The sequence below is a fragment of the Dreissena polymorpha genome, chromosome 4 (genome assembly GCF_020536995.1).
Source record: "Dreissena polymorpha isolate Duluth1 chromosome 4, UMN_Dpol_1.0, whole genome shotgun sequence".
NCBI classification, from domain to species: Eukaryota; Metazoa; Mollusca; class Bivalvia; order Myida; family Dreissenidae; genus Dreissena; species Dreissena polymorpha.
The window spans coordinates 132,705,993-132,730,385 of NC_068358.1; the positions used below are offsets into that span (position 1 = coordinate 132,705,993).

The 24,393-nt window shown below is 33.2% G+C and overlaps 1 protein-coding gene and 1 long non-coding RNA gene across 8 annotated transcripts in view; one reads left to right on the forward strand and one right to left on the reverse strand.

Annotated features, from left to right (window-relative positions):
- The window catches only part of LOC127876546 (phosphatidylinositol 3,4,5-trisphosphate 3-phosphatase TPTE2-like), a 99,742-nt gene that overhangs the window by 35,475 nt on the left and 39,874 nt on the right, over positions 1 to 24,393 (reverse strand). For 5 of the 7 annotated variants that reach the window (XM_052421856.1, XM_052421853.1, XM_052421855.1 and 2 more), the window contains exons 2-5: positions 8,541 to 8,617; positions 2,476 to 2,668; positions 1,943 to 2,072; positions 536 to 739 (exon numbers count right to left, since the gene is read on the reverse strand). In XM_052421856.1, coding sequence (XP_052277816.1) covers positions 536 to 739; positions 1,943 to 2,072; positions 2,476 to 2,641 — 500 coding nt within the window. In that variant the 5' untranslated portion in view covers positions 2,642 to 2,668; positions 8,541 to 8,617. Of the gene's footprint in view, positions 1 to 535; positions 740 to 1,942; positions 2,073 to 2,475; positions 2,669 to 7,565; positions 7,654 to 7,890; positions 7,997 to 8,540; positions 8,618 to 24,393 lie in introns of those variants that run through there. The other 2 variants (XM_052421854.1, XM_052421852.1) reach the window with 2 other exon arrangements.
- On the forward strand, positions 11,909 to 19,775 carry LOC127876582 (uncharacterized). The gene is made up of 2 exons (XR_008047939.1): positions 11,909 to 13,003; positions 18,367 to 19,775. It is a non-coding gene; the product is annotated as an uncharacterized LOC127876582 (long non-coding RNA).

Here is a 24,393-nt window from a genome sequence, read left to right on the forward strand (position 1 = left end):
TTTAGATCATCACGTGATTACCTCCTCTGTGTCTAAAATCTGATAAGGAAACAGGACTTCAACAATTCTATTGGTAAAACAAACACATCAATGATAATTACTATCAGTGCCATATATTCCACAAGCCCATAAAAATATCATATGACAAACAAACATTGAACGTTGCATTCTCGAATACCAGAAGACACCTTTACTTACAGTTAATGTTTACTGCAAATTAGGCATATAAATTGTATTCATATGAAATGAGTCAAACAGGATGAATACCTTAATAGCTTTGTGAGCTATATTTAAGGCAAAAAAACACCTCAGGAACACGTGGCTCTTTGGGATGACAAAAGTGTCTTGCACATCTACCTTTCAAAGTTTCAATTTAATTGCTAAAGAAATGTGGAAGCAGTTTGCTTCACAACTTAATTATATTTTATGCACACTGACCGACCGACAAACAGACCAACAGTGACTCTATGACAATCCATATGAAACTACGATTGTGGTATAGAACATTCACAACAAATCAAGGCTAAAGGCATACCCTTTATAAAATATTCTTGCAATCAACTCCAGCACAAAGTAGCCCATGATGATTTGAGATGGAAGGCCAAGGTCACCAATATGCCCGTCGCTGTTGAGAGTTAGGTCGATAATCACAACACAGAACTCGCCAAGAATCAGCAATATTGTAAACAAGCGAAACGCCAGGTGCTCCACAACCGACTTAACTGCCACTTGAGCCTTGCTGAAATTTATCAAAACAAAATATTGAAACTAAACACACAACATTGCCATGATCATTTGGCACTTTCTAGAAAATTGCTAAATTTTAATATGACATGGTAAAAATATGAGATGCAGTATTTTTATAGAGGGTTCACACTCTTCCCTCACAATATCAATCAATGTGTTGAATCCACTAGTAGTATACACTTGGATTTTTTGCCTATTAAACATGTATGAATTAACATTATAAAGGCAGTTTGTGAACCTACTCACACTTTTCCTGAGTAAGTTTTTTTAACTTTACCGAGAGAAGTTACTGACAACTTCCTTCCTTGAATCAGAGGAAGCAGGAGAATGGTAAATTATTTCATTACTTAAGTAAACTCAACTTATGTGGAATACAAAAGATGTTTGTAATACATATATGCTCCCATTAAGCCATTTTTGGGGGCCGAAATTCGGCCTTTGGGGGCCGAAATTCGGCCCCATTCCCCCCCTTAAAATAGTATACCTTTTTCCCCTATTTCAGCTAAAAATTCCCCCATTTTTTTACTTATATACCTATGTCCCCAGCTGGTATCTTGCTATAAACCTTTGTTTAAATGTATATTTATGTAAATTACATTAAAATAGAGCAATATTAAGTGTTGAATGATTGGTGAAAAGATCTTTAAAATTCCCCTTCTCGCCCAAAACGACGTGAAATTCCCCCTCTAAGGGCCCGGGCCTCAATCCCCCAAAGTGTAGCAAGGGCCCTGCATGTCAAGCAATGTGTCTTTATGTGCTTGTATTAAGAGGTGTTTTAATATTGCATGAACATTTGAGCATGAACTTTGACCTATTGACCTCAAACTAGATAGGCATCTTCCTTTTCTCTTGACTTAACAACACACATGTTTAGATGAAAGTGTCCACATTCAAAGCATTCTCTCCACATCAAGATAAAAAACAGTTTATGTCAAAACCCATTCACCCTTGACCATTAGATTTCAAAATTAATAGGCATCATCATTTTAAACCATGTGGAATACTTCATGATTTGTGATCTTAAAAATCCTAAATGTTTCCCTTTATCAAGCTTATTTCCCTACAAAAATGTCAAGTAACCATGCCACCAATAAAAACAACACCTGATAATTCTTAAACATAATGTGACCTGTGGCAAATGCATTTCTCAACCAATGTTTATAATTATTCAACAGGGTACCAGTAATTGACTCACTGAATTGTGGTCTCTGGAGTATTTCTAGGTTTGTTGAGTTCATGTTCAGAATGAATGAGTCCCATGTTGGGGTATGGCTCCTCCATGTAACTGCCCGCCTCGATTGCCAAGTCATCCATCTCAATGTAGACTGAAATGAATGCATAATAAGATTTCCAATTCCATTGTTTTTTGTCTTTGTAGTAATTTCAATGCGCATGTAGACCAAGTTTGTCCTATTATTCTGCAATTAATAAACAGAATTGATAAATAAAATACCACTTTGTAATATTTTTGTGATATAAAGCACTTTATGTGTATTAAACAAAAAATGCTCTGAGAAAAATTCTGCTTTTTTTATCTCTAATTAATTTAATTAATATCTTGATGTGTATCTTACAGTTATATGTAATTTCATAAATAATATACTGCAGTGTTTTTGTAAACAGTTAAAATGTTTCTTATTAAACAAAAATCTCTTAAAATAAAAACCAACACAATCAAAAAGGTCCAAAAACATATAAAAAAAACATACAGCAGATAAATGTACTTACTTTTTGCATGGTCAAACGGATGCTTGCCATTTTTGCTTGTAGTGTTAAATTGTTCTGATTCCTCCAAATCTTTCTCTGTGATTGAGTCATCAAGACTTCTTGCAGAACCTATGCTATCACTAGAAGCACTCTTATCTAAGTCAGTTTCTTTTATTGTATCATTCATTTTTTTTAATTACTGCATAGGCTGTCTCTGAAATATAAGAAAAACGAGGCTTTAACAGCATTTCATGAAATACAGGAGTCCTCTACTTGGCAGTTGAAAACCCATTCCAATTTTCAGTCTGCATTAAATTCATATTTTTCTTTAACTGTCGCCTTTTAATGTTTAACAACAAAATCCAATATCAATCATGAATTTAGCACAGCAATATAAAGATTTCATTTTTTTGCTCTGTTTGCTAGATAATATAAAATCGCTGTGTGCAAGACATATGACGGATAAATGGCAATCCCAAAAACCCATCCTGATTGCACAAGTGAAGTACAATTACAAAAAACAAAGAAAAAAACAAAAGTGTAAAATTATTGTTAACAGAACAGTTACATAGCTTTTTTTCCTTCTTTAGCATGGGCCTTAAATACAAGAGAAAGGCCCCTTGCACAAAGAGAACTTTTTTTAAATGATGCAATATTCCCCAAATGTCAAGCTTCCTTAAGGGAATTTCTTTGCCCTTTCTCAGTTTTGTCGATTATTTTTCCCCCAAAATGGAAGGCCAGGCCCTTTCCCCAAATCAATAAGCTTTTAGCTTTTGTAAGTGGGTCCCAGACACTGGAGGAATATTCTAGTTTAGGCCTAACTATTGCTTTATAAGCATGATCTTAAACTTTTGTTGAGCTAATTTTTCAGGGTTTTATTTAGACAAAGGAGAAGACGCTGGACGCTGGGTGAAAGGGGAAAATAGAGGGGGAAACTCAAGAGACATATGTGGGGAAAAAATAAAAACTGTTTTAATGCTTTTTTCATAATTAGTACGTTTGACAAGATTAAATTGAAATAGAATTAAGATATTATAATCATGAGAATTTTGTTGTTGGGGGTGGTGGAATTTTTTGGTCCGGAAAGGAAAAAAAAACCAGCGTAGTTTGGTGGGGGAAGACGCCAATATTCGGCGTCTGTTATATAAGGTAAAAAACCCTGTTTTAAATTGCGGCGAAGAAATCCTTGTGACTTGTTTGCATTATTAGTGATTGAGTTAATATGTTTATCCCATTCAACGTTACTTTGGAGTGTAAGACCTAGTATTTGGCATGATTCACTTTTCAAGGATGTGATCATGTAATTTATATGAGATTATAGGGTTTCTTTTTTGAGTAATGCTGAGGATGTTGCATTTTTCAGGATGGAATTTCATTAACCAGTCCTGCCCCAATCAACCAGCAGCTTCAATATCTAGCTGGAGGTTATGGGCATTGGAGAGGTTGTTGATATTTTTGTAAATGATCATCTGCTAAAGTCTTAGAGTGCTATGTTTTATATAATCAGCAAAGTCATTTATATAGATCAGAAATAGGATGAGCCCCAATACAGTGCCCTAAGGAACCCCTGATGTTACAGGTACATTGTCTGACATGGTTCTCTCCAGGACAACAGTCTGGGTTCTATTTGTTAGGAAGTCAGAAATCCAGAAGAAAGCATTTGAATTAATTCCATAGTATTTAAGTTTGTATAAGAGGTGCTGGTGGGGTACTTTATAGAATGCTTTAGCAATCCATAATGATGATGTCAGTTTGTATACCTTGATTATTTGATTGTGCAAGGTTTTGGAGGAATGATATCAGTTGTGTTTCTCATGAAGGGAATGTCTAAACCCCTGTTGGAAGCCATATAAAATAATTTTTTATCCAAGTGAGACATAATGTAACTAGCGATGACCTGTTCAAGTATTTTACAGCATATACATGTTAGTGATATTGGTCTGTTATTTATAGCATTATCTTTGCCTCCATTTTTATAGACTGGGCATACATTTGCATGTTTCCAATCAAATGAGATTTTTCCAAAAGGCAGGGACTAGTTAGTTTAAACCTATTTATTTTAGCTTGATTGCATCAAAAGCCTATGGCTTATATAAACGCTATCAAGTCCGTTTCCTGGGCCTATAACCAGTACGTGCAGGGACTTGTTAAAGATTTGAGTGAGGATTGGGGATATTTCTGTACTGAATTCCTTTATTACTCTGCAGGGTATTTTATCTGGGCCTGAAGCTTCATGGATTTTAAAATTTGTAATTGATCCGTAATTCCATTTTGCATGATGTTGATGTCTTGACATCCATGGATAAATGAGGGCTGGGACCTTTGTCAGGAATAGCTTCAGATATTATCAGTGTGAAGGTATATTTGAACCGTAGGTTGAGGATATGAGCTTTATGATGTGGTTCAGATTTAAGGTAGGGTGTTCAGGCAGGACCAAAATTGTGGTGACATTTTTTCTATTGTAAAATGTATTGAAAATGAATATGAAAAAGTCATAAGGTGTCCTTGTTTTATCTAAATTCCGCTGGCTTATTTTGCTTCAATATAGATGAGGCACCTACCAAAATGTTCAGTATACATTGGGCTTCAAGTGTATACCTGGCCGAAAGGTGAAGGTCAAGGTCACAACAAATTTGAAAATAACATTAAAACTTCTGTGGCAACAAAAGTTAATATAAATTTTTCTTGCGTGCAGGCATAAAAGTGAACTCTAATGTATCAAAAAGATTTTGGTAGGTCCAATATCTGCATTGATGCAAAAGGGCCTGAGGGATTGCGGTTTAAGGGAAGACCTTGAAAATTTGAAAATCCCTTATTTGCTTCTGCTGGTCATAATTTGATTAGATCTTTAGATTCGATTTCATTTCTAAAATACTTGTGTAATTCCCTTTAATCTGATATGTTACATGACTATTTTCAAATAAAATTATATATCAGCACGGAAAAACATCCAAGATGGCGGAAAAATCAAAATGGCCGAACTTGATCTTGAAATTTACCCTTTTTCATCCAAAAACATAATAATTGTTCAATTTTGTATTGAAAATGTTAGAAAATTGTCATTTATATTACAATTTTCATCAAAATATCAATGTTTTGATGACTTAACAACTTAAATTAAAAATCCATGGCGGCCATTTTGGGCGTCTTTATGGCGGCCATCTTGATTTTTTTTGCCAAAAAGGCGTACATTTTCTGAAAGCTGAAACACAAACAAACATTTTGATGTATGTTGTTATAAGTAAATTTTGAAAATTAAGTGGTTCTGGACTACATTTATTATGAAATCCCTAGAATTTTCTTCATTTTGGTATTGTTAAAGTACCTCTTCTCGAACCTCACCTCTTTTCGAACCCTTCATTTGTTTACATTTTATTCGCATGCGCTCATGCGCACAACATCACCGTTTTTTGTGTATATGTTATTTGTTTACGACGACTCATACGTAGCGGCAATCGACGAAAATGCGTCAAAACAGTTAGAATAAGTAGAATTATCATAAAACACGTAAATATCATCGTATTTCTTTATGCTTTTTACATATATTAGGATTTTCCTTAAAAAACTATAAAAACAAGGTCTAATTTTTGTTGTCAACTTTGCTTGACAATTTACACATTTTGGCTGCTGCAAGTCACGTGACCATGGTCTAAACATGTGACTAATTTATTTTTTATGGTGTACACTGAAGGGTTCGAAAGCAGGTACTTGTTGTTTTGGCAGCATTGATAGTTTTACATGATATGAATGTGCTGGAAACTTGCAAAAATCTGTTATCAAAATAGGATTTACATAGCAATTAAAGTTGCCAGCCATTTAGAAACAAGTTATTTATCAAATAGAGTACTAATTAATATGTATCACTAATTTCAATATTATATTTGAGTCGAATTGACGTGGAATTAAGAGGTTCGAAAGATGGTTTGTCTATGATAAATATGTTTTGAATCAAATTTAAAACTCTCTTAAAGGGATCTTTTCACGCTTTGGTAAATTGACAAAATTGAAAAAAGTTGTTTCAGATTCGTTAGTTTTCGTTTTAGTTATGATATTTGTGAGGAAACAGTAATACTGAACATTAACCATGCTCTAATATAGCCATTATATGCATCTTTTGACGATTTTAAAACCTAAAAATTATAAAGCGTTGCAACGCGAAACGATTGAATAATTGAAAGAGTTCTGTTTTTGTCGTTAAATTTTGTGAAACTACGAAGATTGCTTATATAAGGTATAAAATACGACACGAATGTGTACTCGGCGGAATAGCTCAGTAGCCTAAAGCGTTTTTACTTCAGGACTCTGGCATGACTCCAGGGGTCACTGGTTCGAAACCTGCTCCGGGCAATGTTCTTTTCCTTTTTTTAAATTTTTTTCTTGATTTTTTACTGGAGCTTTTACGATCCAATGTTTACATTTATCAATATAAAGCATTTAAAGGGGCCTTTTCACAGATTTTGGCATTTTTTTAACTTATTCATTAAATGCTTCATATTGATAAATGTAAACATTGGATCATAAAAGCTCCAGTAAAAAAAACAAGAAAAAAATTAAAAAAAGGAAAAGAACATTGCCCGGAGCAGGTTTCGAACCAGTGACCCCTGGAGTCCTGCCAGAGTCCTGAAGTAAAAACGCTTTAGCCTACTGAGCTATTCCGCCGACTACACATTGTTGACATATTTAATACCTTATATAAGCAATCTTCGTAGTTTCACAAAATTTAACGACAAAAACAGAACTCTCCAAATTATTCAATCGTTTCGCGTTGCAACGCTTTATAATTTTTAGGTTTTAAAATCGTCAAAAGATGCATATAATGGCTATATTAGAGCATGGTTAATGTTCAGTATTACTGTTTTCTCACAAATATCATAACTAAAACGAAAACTTACGAATCTGAAACAACTTTTTCAATTTTGTCAATTTACCAAAGCGTGAAAAGATCCCTTTAATGAATAAGTTAAAAAAATGCCAAAATCTGTGAAAAGGCCCCTTTCACCGATCGATAATCGGTCATCGGAGGTAGCTAATGTGAATCGATAGTAAGGACAAATTTAGAACAAAAGACGATCCTAAAAGCACAACCATAATGCACAAATAAGTTACAATACCGCAAATGAAAGATAAAATCAAAAGTGTCAAATCAGTGTTTTTGCGTTTGATCTTCCATGCTGGATCAGCAGACGATTCATACGTATGATTCCGGAGGTAGTCGATGTTTTACGATTGGCTAGGTCACAATGTACTAATTCCATCTACCATGTAATTTATCATTTTATGTATCAAGATTACATTTTCAATTAAAGTTAAATGCAACATTTTGCACACAGATACAACAAAAATCATAATTTTCTTATAAATTGAATTCTAAGCCGAATTTATTTCCGCTATAAAAGGATATGTCATGTCGTTTGCAAGAAAGAAATTGAAACAAACCAAATTATACTGTTTTGCCCCTTGTTTTGGTCGTTTTCTAGTGGAATGCAGCCCGCTTCGTCTATTTTAAGATATCGGATGCCACATGGATCATGGGTGTGTGCAAACTACTATTACACCTATAGAGATTCAACATATCAGACAGACATTCTCTTGCGCACCACAACATAGAACAGCGAATTTACATTTACTTCGAAGAGATGCGTAGCCTAGAAAACATCTTTTGCTGGACATAATTTTATATGATGTAATATGCAAGCTTAGAATGACTGCGCCTTTCCTTCCAAAGCTTACTGTAGTTCGCGAGGCTGCTCAGCATATTTTGTTTGAGGTACTTGCTCATATTCTCTATTTGTTTGTATACACATGTTCATCTATATCATAAACTCATAATCATATATTTTCTAACAAATTCTATTTTAATATATATGTGATCATGCAAATTATCTGTGAAACAAGTAAAGCCTTTTAAAACCAGACATATTATTCAAGTCATTCAAAAACCCACTTGAGGCAAAATTCATAGAAATATTCAATTTATCGCATTATATTTTCTTAAATTACAAATAATGTTATAAAACAATGTTTTTAATTAAAATATTTATAATAATGAAAATACAATTTTTTAATAAAACTGTAGATCTACATACCTGTATCGTACATGCGATGCTGCCATTTTGAGCAAAGATACCGGAACACAGCCTCATCATCATCACCCACTAGTTCACTACAATATGCACAATAGTAGTCCGTAATAATTATCCAATACCACAAACCACTTTAAATTATAACTCGACTAATGGGGTTGTTTACCCTCGGGACTTCGGTTAACAAATCATTGCCCGAGCACACTGCTTAACATAAAACTCTGCATAAAAAGGTCGAAATCGGCCATAAAATGGACAGCCCGATTTTACTTGGCTGTACCATTGATATAGATTGAAAACTTTGCAGTGTTGGTGCGGTGCTTTAATAAAAATCTATTGGTTTAAATATATCTATACTTATTCAAGAAGCGTTAAAAACGCTGACTAATGGGGTTGTTTACCCTCGGGACTTCGGTTAATAAACCATTGCCCGAGCACACTGCTTAACATAAAACTCTGCATAAAAAGGTCGAAAACGGCCATAAAATGGACAGCCCGATTTTACTGGGCTGTACCATTGATATAAATACAAAACTTTGCAGTGTTGGTGCGGTGCCTTAATAAAAATCTATTGGATTAAAAATATCTATACTTATTCAAGAAGCGTTAAAAACGCAGTACTCAATAAAATTAATAAGCAATGTCTTGCCTAAAGCTATAAGAAAGCGGTGTTTCATTGTTTGACAGTATTTAAAAGCATGGCTCTGATTGGTTACCTCTGTCACGTCCGCGCAAACGCGAGTAGGTCAATCCGTTTTGGGATAAAAATTTCGCACAAAGAACGACCTTGACATGGTGTCTGCTCTTGCACGGACGTGACAGAGATAACCAATCATAATGATTGCGTCTGCTCTTTTGCACTTTTGAAATGTAAACAAAGCATATGAAACAAGAAGGGTCCGTGTATATACCGTCTTTTCCTTTTTCATTTAACATTCGAAACAACGAAACACGAAAATCAACGCACATAAGTTCATATTCCGATTTTCTAATAACCGAAACTTAAACAAAATACGAAAATAAAATTAACTTCTTTATGTCGTTTTTCGTTATACTTATTATAAAACAAAAAACGAAATTGATTTCCCTGTTCATATTTTGTTTCAATTCATATGACAAAAATAAATGTTTGAAAATTGGAACGGATTGTTTGATCTCGTTTACCGTTCTTGGTTTGAAAAAACGGTATACGAAAAACGAAAAAAGAGTGGCTTTTGCGTGATGTGCTGCTGTCTTGGGGAGGTCACTCTTTAGTGGCTTTTTGCGCGTATTTTTCTCCCTTACATAATACTTAATCACTTATTTCCATCAGCATGACTTCCTACGTGCTTTTGTCGTGGAGGTAGACACGCCCGTAAAGGACAGAGACGTGGATATTTTCAGTTGTTTTTCCAGGTATTGTATTTTTCCAATTTGAAATGATCATAATCTTGACATCGAACGGTTTTCCAACGTACCGGTATTTCATGCCGATCCAGCCGATTAGATAGGGCTATAATTAGCCTCTTATGACACTTCTTGTTCTTTGCCCCTATGCTATGTAAATTCCGTACTTATTTTACACACAAAAAACAAATTCGTTTTAATCCTATTATCATTGGGGAGTTCCTTACATTTTAAGAGCTGCAATACCCCGTCCCCTGAGTCCCGTTTTCCTATTTGTATTACCCGTTAGACCCGCATGACAATGTAAGGACAGAATAATCGGCGGCGGCTGCTAAAATGTCCCTATGTTTTACTTTTAACGTCACCTTGCATAATAGAATAAATTAAAAAAATTGTTTTAATCTTATGGAACGGTAAAGTGCAAGGTGTCAAAAATATAATTTCCAATTCGTTCGATTAATAACAAATACATGTTGCATTTAACAACTGCATTGTGATATGTCTAGTGATTTTAGCTCTAAAACAAGAGTTATAACCAAACACCTTTTATGAAACCGCTTTGCACTTGAAGAAAATGAAATTAACTTAAATATAATTAATAAATGTGCCAATTTAATAACTTATTAAACAACATATTTAATGTTCCTGAAAGAGCGCCCAAGATATAGTTAATGCGAGCGAGATATATACATTCCAATGATATTATAACGCCGCTTAATATTTTTTCCTTTAAACGTTACGTTACTTAAAGAAGGCGAATAGCATGCGTCACGCCTATAGAATCTACTTGCACTCGTTGAAATGTTCCGTTTAAGACCTTGGTTGTCTCTTAAAATGAAACTCGAATGCCATTATAATGCCAGAAAAGTGTTTACATTTGTAACAATACGTGTATGATTTGCTGAGTCAATGATATATATGAGGAGCGCGCCATCAGCGTTCGCTTGCATGATCTGTTGAAGTACATTTATTAGTCGAAAAGTGTATTATTTTATTCGTTTTATACACATCCAGTTCATTTTAACAGCCCTTCAAAAATTGGACAAAATCTGTACACTAAACAAAAACGTTATTTAAAATAAATAAATAAATTTGGAACAACGTCAGAGTTGTAACTTATAAAATAAAATCCATTTACATAATGTACTATACTCAGCGTTAATTTTTCTGTTATTTGAATGATGTGTTCTCGCAAAGAGTTTCAAATAATTTTATAATTGTTATAAGCAAATTTGCTTTATTCTTTAAAGGGAGCACCAAATATAATCATGCTGATAAAAATTTTAAAGAACTCAGTGCGTGAACCGATAGCTTTATAACAACATAAATTAATACATTCAGAACCAGTGTCGCAGCCTACATTTGCAACTTGTTACCCGAAGTGTATGAGCCAGGACGGCACACGACGTGCCATGACAGGGCTTTATGAGGCCTTGCATGCTCTTAGGAATAATTCACCATACTAATTGAATGTACATGTGTATATGTTTAGCAATAATGTGGATTTTTTATTTCATTTCTTAAACAGATATGAATACAGTGTAGTAAATAATTCGATTTTTATTTATTACTTGAAGAGAAAGGCTACGCCGAACAAAGATATTTTATTGTGCAATGATTATTGTAATGCATGTTATACATTAAATCAAATCCAATGACTTGAAACAAAATCAGGCATGTATATTGGTATATAACTTTAATGTTGATCTATTCATTATTTCATTAGACTAGCCAAAAAGAGATGTGCCAACTCTCGTCTATTCTTCCTCTATAATACATGTTATAGTGAACATTTTATAATTCAAAATAATAGTTTCAAAGGGAGGAAACTGCGCACTAAGATTAATCATGAATTATCATCCAAATAAAGCTGCGCGGCGCCCCTCGTTTCCGTTTTCCGTGTATCATTTTATCAAATCAAGAACGATAAATGAGAGCAGGCGCTTTGATTCATGTTCTCCGAAAAGGACTTGCCATTTATTTTGGGTTTTGGAGTTTTCTGTAGGGTTTTTAATTTTTTATGTGTACAATATTTTATTTGTTTTGTTTTTTCTTCCAAGTATGTTTCTACGAGTTTTGTTTGAGTACATGGTGTATTATTTGTATTGATTTCAGATTTAATATGTATGGGTATGCTTTTGATAAGTGTGTAATACTTCAGGAAATTATTTGAAGGTATTCCGTATATGTAGCATATATCATCAAAAGAGTAAAAATCCTTAATTCTGAAGTCATATAATTGGTCGACATATTTAATGCTTCGTTCAAACCAATCTTTATAGAAAAACGTCTTATTGTTTGAAGTTATGTCTTTATTGTTCCATAAAATAGTTTAACTGCTGGTTTTGGTTTCTAGTTTATGAGTGACATCAATCCATGCTGATAGAACATCAGACAGAAATATGTTTTCGTTTGCAATTTCATGTAAGATAGTATTGCTGATGTTACATTCAAAGAGTAAGGAGTCACCATATTTTTTTAGGATTTTCTGGTAGAATAATTTCCATTTACTCGTATTGGTATTATCTAGGTATCTTTTAACCCAGCTGCATTTGATTGCCTTCAAGAATGAGTCAATGTTCGTTTTATTTTATTAGGCTTACCGTCCCATATGAAATTAAATATTGCTGATTTTATATCGTTAATAACATAATTTGGTGGATTTGGGAGAACTGTTAATACATAAATTAATTTAGGAAGTGCAAACGTTTTCAATACTGTGTTTTTTCCGATTAGTGTAAGTTTACGGTGATGCCATGATTTTAAGCAGTTTTTAAAATTCTGTAATTTAGGAAGTATGTTTTTAAGAACTGTATCATTTTCATTAATTGTGAAAGTAATTCCTAACGTTGTGGCTTCATCGGATGTCCAATTAAATTTCATTTCTTTTTTATATTGGACATTACTTTGTTTTAATTTACCTACTCGTAGCACAGTACATTTATTTTTGTTTTGTTTAAGACCCGATGTCATTCCGTAAAGGGTTAACGACTCTATTAGGTTATGGAAAGAATCGTAATTGTCGTTTAAAAAATAAGTTGCATCGTTAGCAAATAGGGACTGTTTGATTTCTTCGTCAGGTTCTAGTGATATGCCTTTTATGTGCTTCTTTGATTGAATGTGATGTGATAGATACTCGATGCAAATAATAAATAGCGATGATGAGAGTGGACATCCTTGTCGAACCCCTCGTTCGATGTTAAAACTGTTTGAAAAGAAGCCATTGTTAATGATTATACTGTTAATATCGGCGCCCCTCGTTTCCGTTTTCCGTGTATCGTTTTATCAAATCAAGTACGATAAATGAGAGCAGGCGCTTTGATTCAATTTTCAAATATTGATTTTTTTTAATTTAAATTGAAACGAAATAGGAATAGACATACACGTTTCGTGTTTTGTTTTGTAATTAGTAAAACGAAAAACGATATAAATAAGTCGATTTGTTCTTTGTTTTTTTGTATTTGTTTCGGTTATAAGAAAATCGGAATATGAACTAATATGCGTTTATTTTCGTGTTTCGTGTTGTCGAATGCAAAACGAAAAACGAAAAGACGGTATGTACACGGACCAAGAAGGAATATTACTACTTGAATCTGTTTGAATTTAATATGATTGGTATATGTTATGATAACTATTATAACATAAACTATTATGATGAAGTTATATTAATAATATTGTTACTATTGTTATTATTATTATTATTATTATATGTATGTTGTTTGTGTTGAAAAAAGAGAGGAGGAGAATAGCCCAATTTTTATAATATTGATGGTAAAAACACATACTATTATATGCGGTATCATCATTACCAGACCCATTGTTCAGTATTTACTGCAATGGGTTGTTGGAGTCTTTAAACTTTGTGATCTGTGTTTTAAATGTTAAAATCCAAATAGGATTACTTTTAGTATAATGCCTAAAGAAAAGTAAAGGAATACACGGATGTGTAATATGTTTGAAAAACAAAAACAAAATAATAATATTTAAGGATTTTCCAGATCACAAAGTGGTTACACATTGCCACTATATATTTACATACATAGTAAAGTACCAGAATTAGGTGTATATTTAAGGTTTAAATGAAATGTCATACAACAAGATCTAATCGATGGGAAAATATGCTTATTTACGAACATTAATTAGTAGGAATGTTAGAGCCTGATTTAATAGCTCTCATATGTAAAGTGACTTTGGATGTAGACATGCAATTATATGGAAAAAAAGAAAAGAAAATAGATAATATATAATAACACATAGGGAGTATAACTCTCAAATCTATATTAATGTTGCAATTGAGTTTTTAAAGTGTTTTTTTTATTCAATATAATACATACAATGTATACATGTATATGATCATACAACAAAGTGATTGTACAAAGCAATAAATTCAGACATGTTATACAAGATATGCTAATATATATAAAAAAAAAAGAGAAAAGAAAAGAACAACTGAAGAATAGTTATGAACAAGAGGGCCATGATGGCCCTGAATCGCTCACCTGACTCATTAAGATCAGATGAAAACTATGACCTCTATTGTCTACACAATGTTTTTCTATGATTTGACCTAGTGACCTAGTTCCTGACTCTAGATGACCCAAATACAATCCCAATCCAGATTTCATCAAGATAAACATTCTGACCACAGTTCATAAATATTGGATGAAAACTGTGACCTCTATTGTCAACACAAGGTTTTTCTATTTATTTGAACTAGATTTTTACCCCAGATGACCCAAATACAATCCCACCCAGATTTCATCAAGAATTCTGACCAAATTTCATAAAGGTTGGATGAAAACTGTGATCTCTAATGTCTACACAAGGTTTTTCTATTATTTGACCAAGTGACCTAGTTTTTGACCCCAGATGACCCAAATAAAATCCCAACCCAGATTTCATCAAGATAAACATTCTGACCAAATTTCATAAAGATTGGATGAAAACTGTGACCTCTATTGTCTACAGAAGGTTGTTCTATTATTTGACCTAGTGACCTTGTTTTTGACCCCAGATGACCCAAATACAATCCCAAACCGGATTTCATCAAGATAAACATTTTGACCAAATTTCATCAAGATTGGATGCAAACTGTGACCTCTACTGTCTACACAAACAAATTGTTGACGGACGGACGCACAGACACACGCAGGCACGCACAACGGACGCCGGACATCACACGATCACATAAGCTCACCGTGTCACTTCATGACAGGTGACCTAAAAATATGTGTCGGAGATAAACATGAACAGTTGTGGTTAAAATCCCATAGAAACAAGGGCTGTTTGTAAAACATGCATGCCCCCCTATATGGGCTATAAGTTGTAGTAGCAGCCATTGTGTGAATACGTTTTTTGTCACTGTGAATGGTGGTGGAGGTGGTGGTGGTGGTGTAGTAGTTGTAGTAGTAGTAGTAGTAGTAGTAGTAGTAGTAGTAGTAGTAGTAGTAATAGTAGTTGTAGTAGTAGTAGTAGTAGTAGTAGTAGAAGTAGTAGTAGAAGTAGTAGTAGTAGTAGTAGTAGTAGTAGTAGTGTAGTAGTAGTAGTAGTAGTAGTAGTAGTAGTGTAAAGTAGTAGTAGTAGTGGCAGTAGTAGTAGAAGTAGTAATAGTAGACGTGGTGGTGGTGGTGGTGGTGGTGGTGTGTGGTGGTGGTAGTAGTACTAGTAGTAGTAGTACTAGTAGTAGTAGTAGAAGTAGTAGTAGTAGTAGTAGTAGTAGTAGTAGTAGTAGTAGTAGTAGAAGTAGTAGTAGTAGTAGTAGTAGTAGTAGTAGAGTAGTAGTAGTAGTAGTAGTAGTAGTAGTAGTAGTAGTAGTAGTAGTAGTAGTAGCAGTAGCAGTAGCAGTAGCAGCATTACAAGACCAATACTTAAGAATGATCAAATGGGAAAAGGTAACATAGCACCAGCAGTAAATATGGGGCTCATTTACAGGTCAGATTTGGAATCTCTGCTGTAAAATGAGATTTTGAATGAATTAAAGGGAGGCAAATCTGTAATAAAAAGAACATGCATAAACCGTAGTTGTTTCCCTTGTTTGAACCATGCTAAATCCTTACAAGTTTGGAAAGAACTGGATGAAAAATTTGGACTTTATTGCATAAACACCATTTTCTCAATTCAAGGGGAGGTAATTCTGTACTTCATGGACCAATAATGCTCATTTTTTGTAGGGTTCGTGTCCTCATTGATATAAAGACACTGTGCAAATTTGGAAAGGATCGGACAAAAATGTGGAAGATTTTTGAAAGTTTTCACAAAATAGGCAAAAACGAATAAACATGCAAAGTTCAACGAGCTCCTGCGGCCATGTTTTTTGACGAATCAAATTTCTTTGAACAACTTTTTCAGGGGAGCCCTCAAAGGTCATCCCTGTGAAATTTTTTGAAATTCTGATGAGCGGTTTCTGACAAGAAGATTTTTTAAGGTTTTTACCATATATGGTCATGGCGGCCATCTTGGTTATGCGATCAAATTTTTTTTAACAATTCTTTTGTCCCATGACCTAGGGATGCTCCACACGAAATTTAGTTGAAATTGGCTCAATGGTTTAGTAATAGAAGATGTATACAAATTGTTAACGGACGGACGGACGCCGGACGCTGAGTGATCACAATAGCTCACCTCGAGCTATCGCTCAGGTGAGCTAAAAATGATGAGTTGTATAAAGTCGGAAGAAAGCATACTGGACTTGTGTGTCTTGTTGAACATTCACAATGATCTTATAAGATTGAAAAAATATATATATATATTTTAGAAAGATAAACTATCATTAGAGTGAAATGTATATAAGTGGACAAACATTATGAGAATTTAATCCGATTCCATTTTTGTTCAAAGATTTGTAATCTGTCATTACTGAGGGCTATTTCTTTCTCAATCTGGATTTTTAGTTTAAGACTATGGACAAAACAATTAAAATTTGGTACTTGTTTTTTGTACTTCATAATAAAGATAAAATATTTCATCATTATAAGAATAAAATTCACAATATTATTACAGTCTATTGATTTCAATGAGTTAATTCCGAAACTTACATTTAAGAAAGATAGTTTAACGTTTAGTTGCTGTTGTTCAAGAAAAGATGCTAATTGATTCCAAATAGGCTGGATGTGTTTGCACTCCCAAAAAAGATGTTCTATAGTTTCGATGTTTTCACTGCAGAAATCACACAGATTTGAATTAGATAATTTGCATTTAAAGAGATATTTATTTGTAGCTATAATTCTATGGATGTATTTATATTGAAAATTTCTCAGTGTGCTTTCAACAGTTGCTTTATATGGCATGGTAAATATGTGTTTCCAATAAAGTTCATGTTCTCCGAAAAGGACTTGCCATTTATTTTGGGTTTTGGAGTTTTCTGTAGGGTTTTTAATTTTTTATGTGTACAATATTTTATTTGTTTTGTTTTTTTCTTCCAAGTATGTTTCTACGAATTTTGTTTGAGTACATGGTGTATTATTTGTATTGATTTCAGATTTAATATGTATGGGTATGCTTTTGATTAGTGTGTAATACTTCAGGAAATTATTTGTAGGTATTCCGTATATGTAGCATATATCATCAAAAGAGTAAAAATCCTTAATTCTGAAGTCATATAATTGGTCGACATATTTAATGCTTCGTTCAAACCGGTCTTTATATAAAAACGTCTTATTGTTTGAAGTTATGTCTTTATTGTTCCATAAAAAAGTTTAACTGCTGGTTTTGGTTTCTAGTTTATGAGTGACATCAATCCATGCTGATAGAACATCAGACAGAAATATGTTTTCGTTTGCAATTTCATGTAAGATAGTATTGCTGATGTTACATTCAAAGAGTAAGGAGTCACCATATTTTTTTAGGATTTTCTGGTAGAATAATTTCCATTTACTCGTATTGGTATTATCTAGGTATCTTTTAACCCAGCTGCATTTGATTGCCTTCAAGAATGAGTCAATGTTCGTTTTATTTTATTAGGCTTACCGTCCCATATGAAATTAAATATTGCTGATTTTATATCGTTAATAACATAATTTGGTGGATTTGGGAGAACTGTTAATACATAAATTAATTTAGGAAGTGCAAACGTTTTCAATACTGTGTTTTTTCCGATTAGTGTAAGTTTACGGTGATGCCATGATTTTAAGCAGCTTTTTAAAATTCTGTAATTTAGGAAGTATGTTTTTAAGAACTGTATCATTTTCATTAATTGTGAAAGTAATTCCTAACGTTGTGGCTTCATCGGATGTCCAATTAAATTTCATTTCTTTTTTATATTGGACATTACTTTGTTTTAATTTACCTACTCGTAGCACAGTACATTTACTTTTGTTTTGTTTAAGACCCGATGTCATTCCGTAAAGGGTTAACGACTCTATTAGGTTATGGAAAGAATCGTAATTGTCGTTTAAAAAATAAGTTGCATCGTTAGCAAATAGGGACTGTTTGATTTCTTCGTGAGGTTCTAGTGATATGCCTTTTATGTGCTTCTTTGATTGAATGTGATGTGATAGATACTCGATGCAAATAATAAATAGCGATGATGAGAGTGGACATCCTTGTCGAACCCCTCGTTCGATGTTAAAACTGTTTGAAAAGAAGCCATTGTTAATGATTATACTGTTAATATCGGTATAGAATAGTTTGACCCATTGAATGAGACTTTCACCAATGTTCATATTTTCTAAGCAAGAGAACATAAATGAGTGATCAAGCGAATCGAATGCCTTTTCAAAGTCTGCAAAGAATATTAGACCAGGATTATTTGAATTGTTGAAATAGTTTATGCATTCTTGGATAAGACGAACGTTTTCACCAATGTAACGTCCTTTTATGAAACCAGATTGAGATTTTGAAATGATTGATGGTAATATTTTTTTAATTCTGTTTGCTATACTTTTAGTTGCAATTTAATAATCATTCTTTAGTAAACTAATTGAGCGCCAGTTCGATAAGGATTCTAAGTTTTTTCCAGGTTTTGGAATGAGTGATATTATACCTTGTTTTTGAAGCGTAGTTAAGTTTTCATTATTATATGAATAGTTTAGTGAATTAATTAAATGTGTTTTGATATCATTCCGAAATATTTTATTAAACTCAATGGTAATACCATCAGAACCTGGACTTTTGTTATTTTGCATTTCTTTTAGTGCTAATCCTCATTCATATTCATTTAGTAATCCGTCACACAATAGTTTTTCTTCTTGATTTAAAGCGTGTTGTGTATTTTTTAAAAGGGTGTTATTTTCAACATTTTTTCGTTTATAGAGGGTTTCGAAAAATAAGCGTTGTTCTTCTAGTATTTAAGTTCTGTTTGTTATATCTTTGCCATTGACTACTAATTTGTGTACAGTTTTTTGTTCACTTCTACGTTTCCAATGTTTGCGAAGTATTTTGTATTTTTTTCATTGTGTTCAACATGCTGTGCACGCGCTCTAAGTAGTATTCCATTGAGTTGTGTATGATAGATTCCATCTAATATTTGTTTTTTTAATGTTATTTCATTTTCAATGTCGGTGGTATCATTTGTGTTTGTTTGATGCAATTGTTTTTCAAGTGTTTCAATGGTTTTGATGGTTTCAGTTTCAAGTTTATGTGTTTCTTTTTGTTTAAATGATGTGTATCTAATTGTTGTGTTACGTATATTTCCTTTAATTACTTCTCATAAGGTGTTAGGGTTTGCATCTTTATTATTTTGAACTGGATTTAATATTTCCTGTTTTATTTGTGTTTAATATTGTGTATCTAATAAGATGCTGTTGTTAATTTTAAAGTATCCTGGGCCTCTTTCAGGTTTTATATTGTGCAGTTTGAGTTCAACTAGAGAGTGGTCAGTCATAAATCCTGGTTTTATGTTACATGTGTCAATAATGTTGCAAAGAGACTCAGACATTAAAAAATAGTCTAATCTACAAAATATTGTTGGTTTTGTGTTTGAGTGCCAGGTGAATTTGCTTTCGTTTGGATATACTGTGCGCCAGATGTCTATCATATTGTAGTTTTCAATTATGTTATTTAAAATGAGTCTATTTTTATGATGGGTATAAAGGTTTCCTTTCTTTTTATCTAATAATGGGTTCAGGACAGTATTGAAATCACCACCGATTATAATGTTTTTATCTTGGTTATTAATTATAAAGGATTGTAATGTTTCGTAAAATGTGGAATCATCTATGTTAGGACCATAGATGTTGATTAATGTTAATTGTGTTTCATGTATTTTGATATCTATACTTGCTAGTCTGCCAATTATTATTTCGTTAAAATTATCGACTGTGATCCCTATATTGTTTTTAATTAGAACGGCAATGCCTTGTTTATTAGTATGTTGTCCACTGAGAAAGATATCTCCGTCCCATTCATCTTTTAAGGTTTGTGCTAAAGTATGTGTCAAGTGACATTCTTGTAGTAGGCATACACTATATTTTTTTTCGTCTAACCATTTGAATATTTTTATTCGTTTATTTGTGTTATTAAGCCCTTTTACGTTCAGAGTACATATTTTAATCATTTAAAGAGGTGGAGGGTGATCTAAATGATAGTTTGTGTGTGATTGTCCAGTTAGTTTCTATTTTTAAATATGTCCAGTTGCTTTCCATTATAAGACATAAGATGTACATACATACAAGCAGAAAAAGAAAACAAAAAATATGGAAACATGAAGATGAATGTTCCATAGAAATGAAGAAGTATGAAAAATAATGACAAAAGTGAGAGAGAAAAAAACAATAAACAACTAGTCCCAAATAGAGACACAAAAAGCGCACTTCCGTACACTGGAAATACACAAAAATGAAATATATATAATTAATAATAAAGAATAAAACAGAACATATGCAATTCAGTGTAAAGTTAACACAGGACATTTCATATTCGAATATTAATGTTTTATTGCTTAGCTATTGTATAATTTCTTATAATATTTAGAAGTAGATGTTAAAAGTTAATCAGTTAACATTTGAATTATTTTATTTTTTAAAAGGGAACATGAATAATATTTAAGAGTTTATAAGTTTTTACATTTCATGTGCACACAACAATTACATAGTAATACTCATATATTGTGACAATATATTTTTATAATATGATAAATGAATCTGGTTAAACAACAGTTGGTTATATGCATTGGACAATGACATATACGACATCAAGGATCATAGTCATATTCAACAGCAGTTTTTATCAAGAAGCTGGTAAATAGTTTTTTAGAGAAATAATTAGAATCAGGCAAACATAGAATAAACATAATCATAAGCATAAAATTTATAATAAAATAGGTTTTTGCTTTTTATAGAGATGGTTGTTTACATGTGGATTAAGGTCTTATACTGAAAGCGTTAAATTGCAAGTAAACAATTTAGATACTATTAATTATTTTGCATAAATTTATTTTTATAAATGCCTGAATTTGTTTTTTTGTGAGAAATATAATGATATACATTCTCTTGACAAAGCCTAAGTGTGACAACCATGCTACTTTTATTTCCTATATGAATTTTATAAGCCATTTATTATTTCTGGTGTTTGATGTAAATTTTATTAATATAAACTTTCAGTGGAAATCAATAATTTCACAAGAAAAGACGTTTCTTTACTAAATGTGTAGTTAGTATACTTTAGAAAAAGGATTGAATACTCTGGCCAATAATGTTGACTCATACAGTGAAATTTAATTTAGCATCTCACTTTCATAGAACACTTTAAAAAAGCTTCATGTGAAAGCGAAAATGAAGCAATTGTATAGAAAAATGATGACAGAATTGCTAGTTGAATAGTGTTAAATGAAAATATAAGAGATGATCTTAGCTTTACCACTTCCAATACCTTCAAACTTTAGTATTTATCACAGTAAACCCTTAAATGAAATTATTTTTTTGTGTGAAGGTATCTAAGTGCATACATTATTTTTCAAAAGGGACACTGAATGACTTGGTATTACAATAAGGATTTAAAATAAACAGTTTTATATTAATAAATATTGTTATTTTACACACACACATACACATAAAGACCTTAAAATAGCACTTTCATTATGGGAAACTTATTGTCTAATTACATGAGTAACAAATGATATAATCCTGACTTCAAACAGTAACTGCTTTGATGAAAATCTGATCATCATTGTTTGTATACTCAGTTTCAGCAAACAGACACACAAACACATGCATATAAATAAACATAAAGTTTGCACTAAAAATACATCATAATTATGCATAAAGGATTTTGTAAGGATAGCAATTAAGATCATAATGTCAAATTCGTTTGCATATTCAATTTCAGAAAAAACAACATGTGTTTGTGAAACACAATGTCCCCCTATATGACGTTTGACCTTGAAGGATGGCCTTGACCTTGACCCTTCACCACTCAAAATGTGCAGCTCTTTGAGATACACACGAATTTCAAATATAAAATTGCTAGCTTCAATATTGCAGAAGTGACATTACATGAGCAATTTTGACCCATATATTTGACCTTGAAGGATGAACGTGACCTTGACCTTTCACCATTCAAAATGTGCAGCTCCATGAGATACACATGCTTGCCAAATATCAAGTTGCTATCTTCAATATTGTAAAAGTATTCATAAAATAAGCAATTTGAGCCACATATATTTGACTTCTGACCTTGAAGGATGACCTTGGCCTTGACCTTTCACCACTCGAAATGTGCAGCTCCATGAGATACACATGCATGCCAAATATCCAGTTGCTCTCTTCAACATTGCAAAAGAATTCATAAAATAAGCGATTTGGGCCACATATATTTGACCTCTGACCTTGAAGGATGACCTTGACCTTTCACCACTCAAAATGTGCAGCATGAACACATGAACACAAGCATATACACAAAAGAGAGTTAGCACACAAAAAACAACAGACACATGCATACAGGACATTATTAGGATATCAAAGTGTTGTCAAGTTTTTAAAGTTATTAAAAATTGTAATGTGTATAAATTTATGTATGTGGCTCAATGTTAAACACTTGCAGACAGAAAATATAGCCATAATGCTCCAACGTAAGACCCTGTCTGTATGGAACTTAAAGAGGATTGGGCTATGGAGAAGAGAAGTCCCCCCAGAGTGGCGTTAAAGCAATATTTAAAAGTGAGATTAGTAAAAAAAAACTTATATATTACGGGTAATGACTTACGTGTCTCCAAACGGCCACCTTTATATGGCCACATAAAAATAATGGGTAAAACAATGTGCTTTACAGTTAAAAATGAGACAAAACAACTAAATTTGTACAAAAGTGCATTATTTACAATATGTACAGTACTATTTGCATTTATATATTTAAAATACAAGTTGCCACCCTGGAGGGTTGAAAGAAGAAGAGATCTCGGAAGTGTAGGCCGGTGAGAGTGGGGGAAAAAGCCAGCAGGGGTGATGTCACTCGGCTGATCTAAGGGAGGTAATTGTGGGGATGGAGTCTACAACGTTTTTTTCCCCAGGACCAGAGGGAGTGCACGGTAGATGAACAAGAGCACCGCCTTGCGGGTGCAGACCGCTCATCTATTTTCTTTTTAAAGGTGAAGGGACTCTCATTTTCAATCACAAAGGAGGGAGGAGTGGAGTGAAGAGGGGTGTATAGTGTGGGGTTGTGGACATTTATTACATTATCTTCCAAAAAAGCGAAAAAAAAAAAAAAAAAAAAAAACAAATCCGGGGGGGGGGGGGGGGGGGGGGGGGGGGGGGGGGGTTGGGGGGGCGATGGGGGGGGGGGGGTTTGGGTGCGATGGTTGGACGGTATTTCAAACATAACCATTTTTTTAAAAAAAATGGGGGGGGGGTATAGTGTGAGGGTGTGGTGGTAATTTGTGAGATGATCTTAAAAAAAAAAAAAAAAAAAAAAAAAAAAAAAAAAAAATTAGGGGGGGGGGGGGGGGGGGGTGGGGTGGGGGGGGGGGGTATAGTGTGAGGGTGTGGTGGTCATTTGTGAGATGATCTTAAAAAAAAAAAAAAAAAAAAAAAAAAAAAAATAGGGGGGGGGGGGGAGGGGGGGAGGGGGGAGGGGGGGAGGGGAGGGCACGGGGGATGGTTTGGGTGGAGTCTATTGTGGTATGTCAGGTAAGAGTAGTTTCATCAAAGTATCAATCAAATCTAATCATAAATAAAGAAGTTATGGCAATTTTAGCAAAATTTAATAATTTGACCTTGAGAGTCAAGGTCATTCAAAGGTCAAAGTAAAATTAAAGTTGCCAGGTACAGTAACCTCATGATAGCATGTAAGTATTTGAAGTTTGAAAGCAATAGCCTTGATACTTAAGAAGTAAAGTGGATCGAAACACAAAATTTAACCATATATTAAAAGTTACTAAGTCAAAAAAGGGCCATAATTCCGTAACAATGACAACCAGAGTTATGCAACTTGTCCTTTTACTGTACCCTTATGATAGTTTGTGAGTGTTCCAAGTATGAAAGCAATATCTATGATACTTTAGGGGTAAAGTGGACCAAAACATAAATCTTAACCAAATTTT